This window comes from Pteropus medius, unplaced genomic scaffold, assembly GCF_902729225.1.
Source record: "Pteropus medius unplaced genomic scaffold, Ma_sr-lr_union100, whole genome shotgun sequence".
NCBI classification, from domain to species: Eukaryota; Metazoa; Chordata; class Mammalia; order Chiroptera; family Pteropodidae; genus Pteropus; species Pteropus medius.
This window is the reverse complement of record NW_024353517.1, coordinates 6,381,526-6,399,941: the sequence shown is the minus strand read 5'-3', so window position 1 is coordinate 6,399,941 and position 18,416 is coordinate 6,381,526. Positions and strand designations below refer to the sequence as shown.

Here is an 18,416-nt window from a genome sequence, read left to right as displayed (position 1 = left end):
GATTGATGTGACATTAGAATATGAATATAATATAACAATTATAGTAAGACTTAAAGTTTATTTCTGAAAAAAAATCCATATTTTTTAAGTGGAATAAGACCATTTTTAACTCCAGCAATAATAACAATCAAGTGTAAAAGCATTATTTATTAAAAACCTGAAGTTATCCATCCAAAAGGACTTTCAGCACCAAAGTTTTGGGAAGTTATCCAGAGCGCAATCTGAGAGATGCTTCAGTAGTTAAGAAGTAGTTAAAACAAAGTAGTTAAGAAACCAGACAAAGTTCCATAGGCTGCTAAGTGCATATATACAGACTATACACACACACACATACACACACACAATAATACAAAGTAAAGGAAAAGAAAGAAAGAAGAAAGAAAGAAGAAAAGAAGAAGAAAGAAAAGAAAGGAAAAGGAAAAGAAAGGAAAGGAAGAAGAAAAGAAAGAAAAGAAAGAAAGAAAGAAAGAAAGAAAGAAAGAAAAAGGAAGGAAGGAAGGAAGAACAATTTAATGGAAAACAATCAGAGCATCAAAAAAAAGTAATGTTTCGGATACAGGGGTACAGGAGCCCAGGACAACATGAGACCAAAGCAGTATATGGGGCATATGCTAAAGAGAAGATGGCATACAAGTCCTGAAAGAAAGGACTGAAATAATGACTCCACCTTGAAATAAAACTTCAGTATCTTTGGCTTCCAGATGATCTAAAGCCTGGCTACAACTAGTCTAAACTCTATAATCACTACGATCTCTACCAATGACATTCTTGATCTGTTACTATTTGTCTCTGATCTTTCTCCCTAGAGTTGTTTTATTATCAAGTAAAACATTTACTTATTTTTTTTTCCTTGCAGCAGACACCTAAAAGATTATTTAGTCCAACTCATTCACTTTGTAAATGAAGAAACCAGGCCACTGAGAGGTTAAAGTGAATTGCCCCAAATCATCCAGGTAGAGAGTACCATAGACAACTAAAATTCTGGATTTTCTAATTCCCAAACCACACTTCATTCTAAAAGCCCATTTTTCCTCTCAAATAATCATCACTTTCCTCTTAATCATAGTGGGAATTTCTAAAAGGTAGAGAAAGACTAGAGGTGATTCTCAAATTGCTGATTTGGGAACTCTATATTTGTAAAGAAGTACTAGAAATTAGGAGGAAGACAATATTATCACATTTCTTTTCAAGAGAGTTCCAACATATTCCAGAATACTGGCTTAAAATAATAGATTCTGTCTGTTCTGTCAATTAACCATTCTGTTATTCTTTTCTTACCAGAAATAGAATTTAGGTATGCAAAGGATCTTAGAGATCCCCTAGATCTACTTTCTTATTTTATGAATGAGAAAGCTGAGGTTCAAAGAGGATATCTTACAAAATCACAAAATATTAGAATTTGAAAGGACAACAAATATTTAGTCAACTTTATTTTTAATTTAGAGAAATAGGGGAACTACAAAAAGTACTTAACTGTTATTAATACCTGTGTTTCCCACCACCTATCATTGACAACTGATCATATTTTGCCATATTGACTTCAAACATTTTTTTATATAAGAAACAAAACTATGCAAATACGATTGAAATAACCTAAAGTGTTGGCAACACCTAGTCTCATTTTCTTCCTTATAAATCCAGGGACAGCCTGCATTAGAAATTTGCTTGTGAATCTTTGCAATGTAATTTGTATAATTTCACATGTGCCTATAGATATCAATGGATAATGCATATCTTCTGTTAGTGCCAAGGAGTTAGGGACCCTTCAAATAAAAGGATTCTGATTTTATCTGGTTGTATATTATTCTGCCTAGAAATATTCAGTAGAAAATTACTGTAAGCCAACAAAATTGTAAACAAGTTCAATCTAACACACCCATTTAACAGACAGGCAGAGGGGTTAAGTGACTTGCCTCAATGGATAGTGTCACCATTCAATAAGAACCCAGATGTCCTCTCTCCTACACCCACCTCCACATTCTGTTTTCACTAGAAAACCCCACCTGATTGTCTTTTTTCTCCTATTTTAAGTGCTGTGGATGTTTTTCTTTATCATTTGTAGAAAGCCACATTTCTCCCCTCTACTTCCATTCAGAAAAGAAACAATTCTGGGGTTGAGAAATTTCATACCAGAAACAATATACTTTTTAACTTCACACTTTGTTCTAAACAGCAGGGCAGCCATGCAGACACCAGACTCACACACCATTATGAATCTGTCAGCAATTAGAATTCTAAACCCTATTCGGTTTTTACTTGCTTCAATCAACTTGTCACTGCAGTGAGGATTATCTACTTTCTCAACATAAACATCAACCGAAGTGAGCGCAATGGCTTGCGTCCTTGGCGGAGGCACCGTCAGGGAGAATGTTAAATAGCACATTCTGCAGACAGAAGGGATCTGTGGCCTTAATGGGCCATAATTAGAGGGGGGAGAGCTACACTAGCCTTTGTGTGAGGCTTCAGAATTCTGCTCCTTAAGATTGGGAGACATTTTGGGAGATGCGAGGAGACTGCTGTCTGAGTCTCCCGTCTCATTTTCTGAGAGAGAGAAAGGAACAGAAAAGAAAATGTGTCTGTGCAATGTTTGCACTCAGACTCAAAGGATCTTGGGGATCATGCCACACAACCCTCTCATTTAAAGGATTAGGAAACAGATCAGAAGAGAGGATGATCATGGCCACTCACCACACTGCCCCCTACAGGGGAGGTGGAAAGGACTTAGGTCCTAAGCTAAATCTTTTACCCCAATTCTCTTAGTTTTCCATGGCTCCCAGTTATGCAAAAGACCAAGCAATACAGTGCAATAAGTGTGAGGACAAGGCAAACCCAAGGTGTCAGAGGCACCTAGAGAAGAGTCATTCCACATCGAATCTCTTCTGAAGATAGAGAGTATGTAAGTATATAAGTAGAAATTAATTTGATTCCTTTCAATAAGCTATTTTAAAATTACTGTCTAAGGAAGTTAGAGTTAGGTGGGAAAAAACAAAGAGAGTTTGGTATCTTCTACTACTAATAATAGCTAACATTATATATTTACTTATTTAACCTTCATGAAAACTATATGAGATTAACATTATTATTTTAGCCTTTATTTTACAGACGAGGAAACTGAAGCACAGAGTGTTGCACAACTTGCTCAGGGAGAATGTTATATAGCACATTCTGCAGACAGAAGAGATCTGTGCCCTTAACGGGCCATAATTAGAGGTAATGGCAAACTAAGATTTGAATCTAGATGATCTGGCTCTAGAACCTCACTCTTAATAAAAGTAGGGTCTGTCTCAGTTTTAGTAATGAAGGTCTCATGATCTGGGTAACCCCTTAGATAAACTGGGACTCCTTACACATAACTGTACTGACTCTTGTTTGTCAACAATTAAACCCAAGCTTGAAGAGATGATTCAGTTAGTTGAGTTGTCATACTTGCCTTTGTGTCCTTGGGAGGCTGAGGTGACAGAGTAAAGCTTAAATATTAATATGTGCCAAGTACTATAATGAGAAATTGTCAGGCTTCGTGTCATTTTAATTCTCACATGCACCCCGGTTGAGGTATATAGATAAGAAAACAGAAGCTCAGAGAAGATCGGGTTAGTTGCCTAAGACCTCATAGTTAACAAGTCCAAAGCCAGGATTTGAATCTAAGCAAGATAGAAGATCTTGAGACTTCTTTATAGAAAAATAATTAAAATGAGGAAGACTCAAAATATGAAAATTCTATCTGTTTGGTGGATTTTGGTTTTGTTTTTCACATATGAGAACTCACACCTAGAAACTTCAGTATAACTCTTTGACAATTCCCTCTTTCTAAATAGAACTTTGTGCTTCCTCCTCCTTCCCACGCATCATGGGATATAGTATAAGATGGCCACGAATTGGGGCCGTTACCTCAGTGACCTTCCTACCTCCATGCTATTTCCAGTTTCTTTCACTTAGATTATAGATCCTCTACAGATGTGTGCATGTAAAATTCTTACCCATTCTTTAAGATCAGTTCAAATATTATTTCTCTAAAAGCCTCCTGTGGATATATCCTGGTTTAAATTAATCATTCTCTCATTTTCTTCCCCTAAAAAATGTTTACCTTTTAAAAATAGGTATCCTAAAAAGCAAACAAATAAACAAACAAATATAAAAATAGGTATTTTATTCTGCCTTATTCTAGAGTCACAGTGTGCAGGGGGAGGAGGTGGGCGGTGCCTGGATCTTTAGCTACAGGAACCCACCTAGGCATTATCCTATTTTCTTCCTTAGTACCCCACAGTACTGAAGCGGACACCTGCTCAGAGTCAGTAGTTCAAAGTCAGTGATTTGTTGAATGAATATGTGTATGCATCAATGTATTTCATTAAAAACTATGTTTATACATGGAGATTTGGATAATGAAAACAAATATCCAGAATTTTTTATGTATTTAAGGGAATAATTTCTTTAGCACTTCTAGGCCAGATTCTACTCTAAAGTTCAGGCCTAAATTTAAGGTAATTGGCTAGACGTTTGTTAGGTATCTACTTCTATAAAACTTATCAACTATCTTCACAAAATTATTTGGTGTAAAGAATAATGATTTTAAAATGGCTTAATAGAAATAAATACAGGGCAGGGAATCAGTTTTCACTTTCTTGGTTGTGACTCAAACTTACTGTGTGACCTTTGGTCATCTTTTTGCCCAAACTGTAGCATAATAGTAGTAGAGTTACATGATTTCTAGGATCCCCTCCAGCTCTACATTCCTACAATCCAATAATTCTAATAATTAGAGCAATTTTCCCTCCACAGGGACATTCTGTTCCCTACTGTTATAGTTTTGGCATTCAGAAAATTTTGGATGAATAGTAATATTAATAACAAATCGGTGAAGGACCAATCAAGCCATCTGAGGAAGGAGAGGGTATTATATTTGAAGGAAGGAAGCCAGATATTTTGGAGGGACATGATGTGTGAAATGCAGGCTGGGGGTTTAATGAGTTTGAGGCGTGAAAAATCCAAGCTTCAGGGCAGCATTCTTTGGCAGTGTGGAGCAAGGCATGTTTTCATCCCTCTGTGGCTGAGTTCTATTTTAGAATGTACTTGTACTGGGATCCTCTAACACAGCTGTGACTGTCTGTTAACTTTTAAGCATGGCTCTCCATTCAAGCAAATGACTCTTGGTCTCATATTGGCAGACTTAGGGGAAAGGAAGCTAGAGGAGGACCGACCTAGAAACTGTCAGAAAGTTGATTTGTGGGGGGGAAAAAAAGTGAACTTTATTGAGATTGAGATGTGGCAAACTAAGCCCAATGGACCAGGGAAGATAGAAGATTACTTTGTGAAGGTGAGATGCAAAAGATATGAAAGTCTTACTGGACAGCCTCACCCAGCAAGAAGTTTCATTCAGCATTTGAGAGCCCCTCAAAACTCATTTGCCATTAATATTCTTTTTAGCTAGGACATACCTCTTGAGATGTTAACCCATGGAAAAAAAGGAGAACACAGATGAGTGGTTTCACTGTACTCCCACCCTTCTCCTTTCTGGAATCTCTTCCAGGGGCCAAAGTGCAGAGCTGTCAAGTCCTGCCCTGAATGCTTTGGTTAAGTGGATGCCCAGCCCAACTGAGGAAGTTGTATCAGGGTTGGGTTAAGCTCTCCAGCTGCTGGGAAGGGCAGAAGTTGTCACTATGGAAACAAGCCCCTAATCAATCATTTAGTGACACAAGGAAATGACTGGGATGCAAAGGAGACTAGAGTCCCTGGAAAAACTATATCTTTTTTTTCCTTGAAAAAAAAAAAAAAAAAGCTGTCTGACTGCATTCTTTAAAAACAAGGCAGCCACTTCTAAAACAAGTGAAAATGGCTAGGGTTGCTTCTATCTCCTGAATTTAGGCCTAGATGCTATGGTGTCCTGAGTCTGTGAAGGCAGGAAGGTCTCTGTCTGTGTGGATTTTGTTATTGCAGCCAGTTCTAGTTGGTAAAACTTAATCTCAGAGGGAGAAAGAGAACTTTGGGTGTTATCTAGCCAAAATTTTCATTTTTTAAAGGAATAATTAAGGGGTCAGGAGTGAATAACTTGTCCAAGGTCAGGAGTGAATAACTTGTCCAAGGCCTACATAGTGAATCAATTGGAGAGACAGGACTAGAATCAAGGTCTTGTACATTAAATCTCTTACTCTTTCCACAATCTTGGGGTCAAAGTAGATTTTACTGTGAAGCAAATGAAGATTAAACTTCAAAATATCTCCTTTAATGGGTTCCTTCCAAAGGTATGAGAGAGACCTTAGCAATGTATTCTTATGGTCACTTCTCTCTTTCTTTTTTAAATTTCCAAAAGTAAAATAGTTTAACTACATTTTGTCTCCTTCTTCATCATTCTTCCCTTCAGGTTGGGAGTTAGAATGACCATGGGCTTTTCTGGCTAAGGAGAAGTTAGGGTAGGTTAACATTATTTGGGGTTTAGTCGGATATAATTATGTGATTCCCAGTCCCTTTCAGGAAGAGTTAAGTTATTGTTTTATCTTGATGTAGGACTGGGTTCCATGAACCTTTTTACAACCAACTAGCACCAAGATTCAAAGGAGGGAGCGGGGCAAAGTTTATTTTTTATGCAGATACAAATGGGCCCTGAGGCATCTGGCACAGGAAACATGAGGGTAGTGGAGAAGAACAGGGTTTAAAATATACAGAGGCAGGAGGTAGTCTGTAAAGATTCTTCCAAATCTCATCTCATGTGTGTAAGAAACTTGATAGACATTTCCATTATCTATAATGAATTGTGAAGCTGTGAATTGTAAATGAAACTTTTCTAAACTACCAACAATTATAAAAATACATTTCAATCAACTAAAGAAAAATTGAGTTATCTATTCTCTTTATAGAAAATAATTTAAAAATGTATCATCGTAGGAAGTAGTGATCAACCAGTATACTGTCAATAATGGGTATGAATAAAGTATAATACAGGTATGTTAATAAAGATATTGTGTTATTTTCTGGATTTTCATTTTTTTGTAGTAACTATCAGGTGTCTAATACCTGTATTTTTGTGTGTGTGTGTGTAATTAATGAAGATGTATTTTGACATTCAAAAAATATTCATTACTGTGCCTAATTTTGTTTTTATAATATTATATTTATTTTCCTAAAGAAAGCCCCCAAGTCATATATAAGTTGCATAAAATTTGGATCTGTCCCCTGCCTGAGATTACCTCTTCATAAGTTTTCATCAATCATAGGATTACTGAGAATGATAGGATATGTCCTGGGTGGGGTTTCTGAATCAGGAATCCATTCTTTCTGTACAGTCACTCTAGCACTATCTTCATTGGAATTTAGCAATTTAGAAGAAATTTGGAGTCTTTTGTTTGATGTACAGGAACAGTTCCGTTTGGGTCAATTTCATTTCTAGTGACAGGAGCAAAGTCTTATAACACTGCATTATTACTCATCAGTGTTATGTTTGTATACTGCTTATCTCCAAAGCAACCAAGCCACTTAATCTCATTTGATTTTACCAAATTTATCTTCCAAATATGCACATTTGTGAACATATGTCTGGGAGACTGGTTATTCTAGCCCATTTTACAGAAGGAAAAGACTCAATCATATTGATGAATTATTAAAACTCAAACTACTCATTACCATCTCTAATATATTCTCTGCTTAGAGAGTTACTGTGAGGATTAAATAAGACAATGTTTATGAAATATCTTAACCTAGACACTAGCATATGAGCTCTTGGTAAATGTTAGTTTAATGTCAGATGATTCTTTACCCGTCAGTAAACATTTGCCAACTTGGGTTCATGAAACACCCAGATGCCTGGAGGCATTTCTACAGTTCCTTGAAAGAAAATGTGGTCATAGGACACAAGCTTTAAATTTTTCTGCTCCAACATGAACCATGGATTGTAGACCTGAAGAGAGAAACTCAACACAATTTTTTTTTTTTTTTTTTGCAGACTTGGATAGTTAGGAAACCTTATTGAGAACAAATTTCTGAGGTGATATGTCATCAGAAAACCTGACTGACTCAACTTACCTACTTCCCAGTTACATGACCTTGGTCAAGTTGTTTTATTTATTTTTATTTCTTTACCTACAAAACAAGGATATTAATAACTTACGGGTCTAAAAAGGAATCAGAAAAATAAAATATATGATAAATTTGAAGATGTATAGACAATGAATTATTTTTGCACTAGAAAATTAAGAATAAGAACCAAAGCAAACCAGAAGATAATGTCTCACATTCTTTCTTCCACAAGCTGCATCACTACTTTCCTCAGAATTACTAAGTGCAAGTAAGTGGGACACACTTAATATGATTCCAGAACAGTATGTAATTGTTTAAAGCCTGGATAATGTAGATGTAAATACATACTTGACAAAGGACAAAAAAAAATAAGCGTTACTGAAAAAAAAAAAGCTAGGATTATCTCTCTAGCTTTTATTTTCACAGAGGGGAGATGTGATACAAATTAAAGATGATAAATATAAGTAAAAACATATCATTTAAGTAACAAATATAGTCAACAGAAAAGTGGAAATAAAATTTAAGGAGGAAAGGGAAGTGTGAAGTATAGTGTATGTGAACTAAGTCTGGTTATTTCATGGATAGAAGTCAATAGATGATATTTGATGTTGACGAATCAATACATACAAATAAAAACACATTTTTCAGAGGTAATGAAGGTAACTACCAGCAGAACCAGAAATAAAGCCTCGTAAAATAAGTTACCACTAAGTTGAAAGCAGGAAGAAATGAGTTGGGAAGCTACTGGTGTCCAACATAAACTCTTCTGTACCGATATTAAAGAAAAGAAACAAACAACTAAAAAAGACATATTTTTGTTTATCTTTGGTAGCATCAGGATCACCTCAGATATTCAACATTACTATTAGTAAGGATTTTACTTTCAGCTATCTCTTTTCTTTATTCTATACCTATATTGTCCAATAAGATAGCCACTAGACACATGTGGCTATGAGAAATTAAATTAATTAAAATAAAATAAAAATTTCAGTTTCTACATCTTATCTGCTATATTTCATAGCTAATGGCTACTGTATTGGACATCCTAGAATTATGGAATTTTCCATTATTGCAGAAAGTTCTATATCCTCATTCTAAGCAATCTCATTCACATTTGAGGTTTTACCTACCACTCCTTGACCTTTATCTCTACCCAAACATGCCGTGTCCTGAGCAATTGTCTTCACATGTAACAGGAATATTTCACTTGATGTCCCATAGCCCTTTATACTCAATTTATCCAAATCTGAACACATTGTATGTCTTGTGAAAGTCATTTTTACTTCCTATATTCTTTATCTCTATTGTTGGAATCATCATCTAAAAAGTCACGAAAATCCTATGGCGAGTCTCTGCTACTTGCCGCTCACTCCCTCGAAGCTGACAGTGGTCAGCTCATCGCTTCTTCCTTTCACACTTTTTCTGGCCAGAGTATCTACCAGGTCATCATGTTCTGCTTATTCTAGGTGCGGCCCACACTTCTGCTAACTGAACTCTGCTCTAAAGCTGACGAGTTCCTGACTGGCACTCTGGACATCACTCAGCTAGTTTTCTTTATGATTTTTTTTTACCCAAGTAAAATGCCATTCCTCACTTTCTGTAGCTATGATACATTCTGAGTGTTGCTATGTGTTTTGATGTAACCACAACAAAGTCTGGGGGATAAAAAGCTTTTGATAAAACGAAAAGACTATTTCTTTCTCAAGTCAGCGAGGAGGCCTATGTTGGTCTACTGCTTTGTAAAACCAGACTACAAAGAAGCAGTGGTTTCACAGAAGCTTAAATGTGTGCCACTGAAATGAGTTGAAACCAAAAGACCTATGGCATTAGGATCATAAAATACATTTACTAATTGCCTAATATATGTAAAGGTCTGTGTTACAGGAGAAATTGGGTTTCTTCAAGAAATCCATAGTCAATCAAGAGAGAAAATAGTTTAACAGCTATCTTTAATATAAATCAAGTTGTGGATTCAGTAGAATGACCAGCTCAACATCTGTTTCAATCTTGTTCAGTTTCTTCATTTATGAAATGGAAAGTAGTTTTGAAGTGGGACATTAAGGAGGAATTTCTTTTACCAGTCTTTCACTAGAACCATGGAGTAGGTGCCACAGCTGTCCAGTTTCAGGTGATGTGTTGTATCATACAGAACCATTTTTAAATCAAGTTCAACAGCTTTTCCTCAGTCCATTGACTGTAGGGAACTTTCCACAAAACCATAGGTATGGGCAGCTTAGGCTGCATTACCACTTGTTGGCCTATGGTCAAGTGCTTAGGGTCTACTAGGGCCCAGTAGCAAATCAAAAGAAAAAAAATGTTATCTATGAGTATACCTTTGCTAAAATCTTAAGGTATATCCAGGGACTCACCTAAAGGGGCTGGCCAAAGTTTCCATTCAGGATCTCCATCTGCCACAGATACTTCAAGCACCATTGGATCTGCTGGATATATAGCCCATGATAAAGCAACCTGTACAGCAGCCTGAACCTGCTCCAGATCCTTCTCCTGTTCTGTTCTTCTTTCAAAATTAGCAACCTTTGAATTACTTGATCAACGAGTTCAAATAGCAGACCCAAGTGAAGTATATGTTGCCTTTGAAACCTAAAGAACCCCATAGGCACTGTGGCTTTCTTTGTAATAGAACAGAATTTTCTAACTGCCTTAGGAGGTATATCTTGACATGTCCCAGACTACTGATATTATAGAAAAGTCATCGGTATGACTTTTGGTGACAAAAGCCCTAGAATTTGGGGTAGATATATTTCTATGCATGTGTCACACAAGTGTTAGAATACTTGCTACTGTTCACCTGGTTAAATTAACATGATGTCATCAGTGAAATAGACCAGTGGAACAGAGAGATGATCAAGTTCCATGTTGACTGGAATAGAACATAGGTTTTGAAGGTTGATATAACCTTGAGTGTATTTGTGGTCCAGACAGCTGAAATCAAACTGCCTCTGATGATCTTTAATTACAGGTAAAAAGAAAAAACTAAAAATTCATCAGATCAATAACTTGCATACCAGGTGCCAGGGAATGAAAATGTATCATTTTTCTCAAACAAAACAGACACACATCTGGATCAATAGCTGTAGCTGTAATCAACACCTGATTAAATGAGCAATAATTCATTCTCATTCTGCATTGTTTCTAGACTTATAACCAAATTCAGCTTTTTACGAGTAACTAAAAAAGTGTGATTAATGGAAGGTATAATATACTCCAAAATAATTGTGAGGTTTTGCCAATTTATACCAATGAAAAACTGGAGAACATGTATGGGAACTGATCCCAAGGGGATTATTTCAAGGTGGAAGAAATATAATGTTGGAGTAGATAATATTTATTGATTAGAGGAAATTGATTTATTCTGGATAATTTCAAAGGAAGAAGAAGGACAAAATAGATAAATTTCCAGGGAGGAAGATTTGGATGCAATATTCAGAAAAACCTTCTACTTGATGCAGCTGCCTAGCAGTAGAATTGGCTGCTGTGGAAAGCAAGGGATTCTCTGCCTTGGGAATGTTATTGCAGAAACTGTCTATATCTGCTGTGTGTTTTGGTTGAGCACATTCCTGTAATAAGTAGGAGGCTAAACTAGATGACCTTTAAGGTTCCTCGCAATCTCAGAATCAATGATTCCATAGAGTGAGCAGAGAACGTGAAAGGAAGGAAAAGGAATTTCTGAGATGAATGTGGTAGACATTGTGGACAATATGTGAGCAAGAATGTGGTGGTTTAGAGAACTTGATCCCAACATATTCTCTATCCATAATGCAGCATCATGATTTTATATATATATATATATATATATATATATATATATATATATATATATATACCCAGCAACTATGATACATTGATTTAGATGAAGTACTTTTCCCTGGAAATAGAGATATACAGAAAGAGCAGTGGGCCAGAAATAGGAAATTAGAAGCTTTAGAATTTAATTCTAGTATCGCCAGAAATTCACCATATATTATTTGAGTGGAATTTCTTGCAAATTCCACTTTCGTTCGCTAAAAAGGAGACTTGTGAGATGTTTACTAAGAACTTCTTATGATTGAGTATAAAATAGTTCATCAGATACAAAATCTAGGCTCAGGAGCAAGCTCATGACTTTGTCTCTTAAATTTCACAGTGATTGCATCCCTGAAATGAAATATAGCTCACATTTTTTTGGTTTTGGTTTTGAGGCTAAAGTGGGGGTTTAGGAGAGGATATCATAATTCCTCCTTGTGGCTACAGAATTATCCTAAGGGGTTGCTCCAACTGAGTAGAATAAGTATTGATCAAGTCTCCATCACCCTCAAGACCACAAAAGGAGTTATTCCTTAGCCTCTGAGGATCTGGTATCTCTGGAGAAATCAGGAGACCTGACCCCCTACCTCCCTTCAGAGCACGTTGTAGGAGGTGCAGACCAAAGGTGAGTTTACACATCAGTGACTAAAGCTTCCTGCCACTAAGCATAAGAAGTCACTCATGAGCAGCGTCCCTAAACCACAGCTACAGGATGTGGGCACAAACCCTTGTATAATTGTTGGCCAAGAGCCAATGAGCATTCATCCCTGTGCAAATACTTGGGCTTTTTTGTTGTTGTTAACCTTTGAAAACCACAGGTATTAGCCTCTCTCTTTCTTTCCCTTGGCACGAGTCATCTTCTTTTCTCCAACTTGGTTTCTTGTGTGTAAAGAATTTCTGAGGAACTTTTAAGCCTAAATTTAATACTTTTGTCTGCCCCTCTCCTGCCCCACAAAATGCCAAGCAGAGGTAAATCCACCTTACAAAATATCTGCTGGCTGTCCTGGCTTCCGCAGCTTTGTTTGGGCTTTTTGATCAGATAGAAAATCAGAAAGCTCTATGAGTGACCTTAACCTTTATGAAAATACAGGACATTTCTGGAAATTCCCTTTAAACGACGTGACCTATTTTTTTCTCACCTCAGAATTAACATAACAACTATGAGAATACTGATTTAGATGACATGCTTCTTCTTGAAAGAAAGATATATGGAAATAGCAGTGGACCAGGAATAGGAAACTGGAAGCTTTCGGATCTAATTCCAGTATTGCCAAAAATTCACTATCTGCTTTTTGAGCAATTCCTTTCCACTTTGTAGGTCTTTGCTCTGTGAAATAAAAACACTGGATTCGATGGTTTATATGCTTCCTTAGTCTCATAGCTCTCTCTGTGAATTGGCTTCCTTAGTAATGCTTCAGCAGAGAATGATCCTCATGGCAAAAGATCCAAATGTGTAAGGTCTCCTTTATTTTCTGCTTCAGAGGCTGGCCAAAAGGCAAGCATCGAAAGAGGCCTTATTGCCCGCTAGGAGGTCAGGCATGGTGGTTCTTGACCACTCCTCTTCTTATAAATGGTAGAGAATTCATCCACCTTGCTCGTGTATTCAAATGTTCCCCTCTTCTTGATATGAAAACCCAAGCTGAACCTACTCCAGCATCAGAATATTTTGAAATAAAAAAGATGGCAGATAGACATTACAGGGTCTCTAAGTCCACAGAAGGAGAATTTCGTAACCATCAGAGATGCCCAAGATGTATCAGAAGACTGTCAGCAAGCTGTTGATAGAAATGTTCAAGAAGTTCTGAAAAGAGACTTACTGGGGATTTTCTAGTGGAAATTTCAGTATGAGATAAAAAGAATAAACTCAAATACATGGTGAAGGGAGGAGACGACTTTGAGTGGTGAACATACAATGCAATATACAGATGATGTGCACACTTAAAATCTATATAATCTTATATAACTGATGTCACCCCAATAAATTTAATAATTTAAAAAAAGATTAGATAAAAAAGATGACTGACTATGACATTTTTATGATATGCTTTGTACTTAACACCTCTTGTATCTAATCCTATTCTCAATCGAATCTATGATGCCCCTTTTGGAAACTTTATTGGTATAGTTCAGATAATAAATAGTCTAAAGAAAAAGCCCAGGTTCACATATAGGTTTCCTGATTTGTGGATGTTAGCTGAGCTTAAAGATAAGGAGCCCAAGTGAGAACCCCAAGTGTCAAATGAGAAAATGATGGTCGGTGGGCCCACATTAACCAAGAAACCATTCCCTGAGAAAACTGAATTTAGTTCCTTTGGTTGTTGCCTCACTTTCTGCTGCAAAAGTCACATCACTCTATTAAAATAATTTAATCTCATTTTATTGAGTCCTCACAAAACCTCTATGAAGAAGGCAGAAGAGGTATCATTGTCTCTATTTTGCAGATGAGGAAATTAAAACTTAGGAAAGTGAAGGTAATTTTTCAGGGTCTCACATGACTGATTCAAACAAAAAAGAATCTAATTATTTAATCAATAGCAATAATTATTTGAAGAATCATAAAAATCATAGGTTAAAGGACTACATTAGTCATCTCTTCAGCAATCCTTTTCACAATATCCACTTTATCTGTCTCTACTTGAACACTATTTCAAGAAGCAATCCATGCCATTTTTTGACATTTCTAACTGTAAGATTATTCTTATCTTAAATTACCCTTTAAATTCTTGTATGCTCTCATTTTTTATCATAACCCTGCTTTCTAGATCTCATATGTTACTTTATCCCACAGAACAGCCTTTGTAAAATGTGAAGATAGTTCTCCTGTCATTTGAGTTCACTTTTCTACATACTAAACAGCTTTGGTATCATTAACTGCTTATCCTATTGTTACAGACTGGACCTCAGGGCTGAGAGACATCTACCTCCTCTCATCTTTTCTGATTTGATTCCATTGATGATGCACTGAGTCCTTTAGAAGGTCATTTGGGAACAGTCCAGCTTGGATTACAAAGGGGACAACTATGCAGAGAGAAGTCAATTGTCAGGCTGATCCTTAAATGGTAACTCAAAAGAATGGGCTGGACATTTCAGAGGCGTCTGCCAACAAATGCCACTATCTTGAGGCAAATAGAGATTTTTGGGCAGCAGTGTTATAATAATTTGCCAATTATATCTACTTCAGAACCACTGCCAAAACAATCTAACGACTTTTCATTCCACTACTGTTGACAGGACAGCTAAGAATTTCAACATTTCCTTTTACAGTATGAATAGAAGTTTCCTGCCTTGGGGACTGTAACAATATTTGTCATCATAGGGGAAAAAGTGGGTGCTGAGAATAGGAAAGAGAGGGAAGGAGAAAAATACTTATGGAAGTAAACAGAGACAAAATAAAGTTTATTCAAGGCTTGGGTTTTGAATACCTGCATCGAATTGATGTTTGTGAATGTATCAGAGGACAAATCTTTGGAACTGAGGAAGTTTTTCAAAGGAAAGACTTCAAAAATAGACTCCACATGAGCAAAAAAGTAATATTACCTGAAAATTTGCACTTGAGTATTAACCAAGGTGTCTCAACTTTGGGTCATGGGACATGAAAAAAGTTGACTATAATGTTTACAGTGTTCAACATTCAAAACTTTTTTTCAAAAGAAATTAAAAATAAAATAAAATTGAAAAAATTAAAAACTAAAAGAAACTTGAAGAGATGATAAAAGATGAGATAATCTCCAGAGTTCTTCAAAATTAGGTTTAAGTCAAGGAGAAACAAAGAGGAAATAAGAGAAAAGAGTAATGAAAACAGAACGAGTTAGACAGTGTTTTTGAAAACACACTCCTTAAAACTCTGTGGGATCCACAGACATTCCACAGGATGCCTCTTTGAGACCTAAAAAAGAGGAGACCAGTGGCATTCCTACCTCCATTTCGCCATGGTGGTCTTACTTCTATCTGTTTTACATATTAAGTATCTACTAAAAAGAAAGGGTCTGCTATTGGGGAAAAAAAAAAAAAGCTTAAACAAAAACTGCAAAAGGAAATGAGCCATTGAAAATTCTTAAGCAAGGAGTGATATGATCAAATTGTGCTTTAGGAATCTGGCAACTGAGAGCAGGATAGATTACAAGAGGGTGAGCCTTGGAGCAGGGATACCAATTAAAAGGCTATGACCTCAAAAAAATAAAAAATAAAAAATAAAACAGGCTATGGCCATTATTCAGGTGAATAGAATAGAAAAATCAATCTAATAGTATACCTGTAAGAATGGAAAGAAAGAGTATATAAACAATTTTGAAAGAATAATGAACAATTTGACATCTGAGCATTGTGGTACAATGGTAAGTCACATACAGATGCAGTACTGCTGTGGTCTAAATGTTTGTGTTCCCTCAGATTTTATATGTTGAAATCCTAAAGCCCAATATGATAGTAGTAAGAGGTGAAATCTTTAGGCAGTAATTAAGTTACAAGGGCAGAGCCCTCATAAAAAAGAGCCCTTATTAAAAAAAAAAGTACAAGAGAACACCTTTGCCCCTTTGCCATGTGAGGCTATAATGAGAGGGCTGTAATCTCAGAAGAGTACTCTCACCTGACCATGCTGGCACCCTGATCTCAGAATCCCAGCCTCTGGAACTGTGAGAAATAAACTTAAGTTGTTTATAGGCACCCAATCTGTGGTTTTTTGTTATAGCAACCCAGACTAAACTAGATACTATATGGAATGTATTTTGCAAGGAATTTAAAGAAATGTAAACTGATGGATTTCAAGGATGATGACTGGGACCATAAAAATGCCACAGAGAAATCCAGAAGTTTGAAGATGCTGAATGTGAGAGGCCATTGGAACACTGATATAGATGATAAGCATACACAAATGCAAAATTGAATCTTGAAGAAATATCAAGGATGCATATATGGATTTGGAAGTCATCTTCATAAAAAAGGGTAGCTAAAATAATACAGACAGTGAGACTCCCAATAAAGGAGAAGATCAGGATCAAAAAGCTAAAGATCAAGACCTGGAAAATGCCTACATTTAGAGGACCGAGGAACAAGAACCCAGAAGGTCTGCTCTGAGTTTATGATCAGGTATTCATTTGATATTATTTGATGGGCTTAGGAAAATTTATTTTTTGGTTTTAGAAAATTTGATTATACTTATATGAGATCTGAAATGTACATCTATCAGACTAATCAAGCTTTTAAATTTTCTAAGATACTAAATATTCAAAATCATGTAGTATCATTTAAAAGTAGTTAATTGTTTCAGTCTGAAAATATGATAGGCTGAACCAGAATCTTCAATAATGATATATCTGTAGATGATGTACTTACACATCAAAAAGAGTCCTAAAAACCAATACTCCCACGGGCAAGGGAATAGCCAAGTTTGTTACGGTTTCCAATGAATGACATCAGCCCCATGTAGGTTTCAATCAAAATAGGTTCAGTTAACACCATCAGTCTCTTTTGTCTTTCAGATCCACTTGGATTCTTGAGGGCATTCTGGATAGCTGGAACAAGTTTAGATGTGAACCCAGACAACTGAAGAGGAAAAGAAGGCACAGAGTTAGTGAACACAGATTAAGTCCAGAAGAACCCCATTCCCAGTCAGTTCTTACAAAAGTTGACCACTCTAGAGGGCTGCAGTTATTCTTCTGAAATAGAAATCATTTCTCAGAATTGTTAACATTGCTTCTGTTAGTCTTTTAATAAATTAATCAGTTAATAAATTATGTACATAAAATCATCTGCTTGAACTTGTTTATTTTTTATTATTCATAATTTGTAAACACATTAAGAAGCTGGTTTCATAAATTTGCTGATAGTCTATTAAGAATCAAATACCTGTTGAGTGTTCCTGAAGATTTAAATACAAAGAAGATATAGTCTCTGCCATCAAAGAAATAACTCTGTAATAATCTAAGAAATGAACTTATAATGATTATACAAAGTTCACAAAAATAAATAGCAAAAAGAGGCACACGATGCTAAAGCAACACAAGAGGGAGAAATCATAAATGGTTAGAAAATAGGAATGACTAAAAGATGACTCGAGATAACCCTTTAAGGGTTAATAGGGTTTCAACCAGTGAAATTGGGTTAGAGGGGGCCCAGCTGACAGCTGATGTTAATTCTAACCCAGTAGTCTTTCCACCATTTGAGATTCTTCTTGGAATATGAGCATTTTCATTTTCCTTTGGAAAACCACCCTCTTCCATTTAGCCCAACTAGTTTAAGTGGAACTGACTTTGGTACATGAATCAAGACTAACCAATCCAAGGAACCCATTCTTCTGGGTAGAGATTGGTTCAGGTATGGGTGCATGACCAAAGTAATTGTGAAATTGATAGAATACAAGCTTAGAGGTATTCATGATCATTTTTGTGATACATAGTGAGAATGTGACTGAGAGTGAAGCCAACAGAGGTGAAAGAACTAAGATATGGAGAGTGAAAATTCTTAACAAAGGTATTTGAATTACTAGATCAGTCTACACTAAACTTTTAAGTTAAATGAATGAAAAAAATTTTCCTTTCGTCAAGCCAAGTCAAATTGATAAGTCAGGGAGCATTTCAAACAGAGATATAAACAAGTAAATGAATTGA

At 36.1% G+C, this 18,416-nt stretch overlaps 1 protein-coding gene across 6 annotated transcripts in view; it reads right to left on the bottom strand.

Annotated features, from left to right (window-relative positions):
• TPRG1 (tumor protein p63 regulated 1) overlaps positions 1–18,416 on the bottom strand; it is a 166,561-nt gene that overhangs the window by 23,473 nt on the left and 124,672 nt on the right. For 3 of the 6 annotated variants that reach the window (XM_039850535.1, XM_039850531.1, XM_039850537.1), the window contains one exon: positions 14,171–17,352. In XM_039850535.1, coding sequence (XP_039706469.1) covers positions 17,158–17,352 — 195 coding nt within the window. In that variant the 3' untranslated portion in view covers positions 14,171–17,157. Of the gene's footprint in view, positions 1–7,911; positions 13,587–14,170; positions 17,353–18,416 lie in introns of those variants that run through there. The other 3 variants (XM_039850532.1, XM_039850534.1, XM_039850533.1) reach the window with 3 other exon arrangements.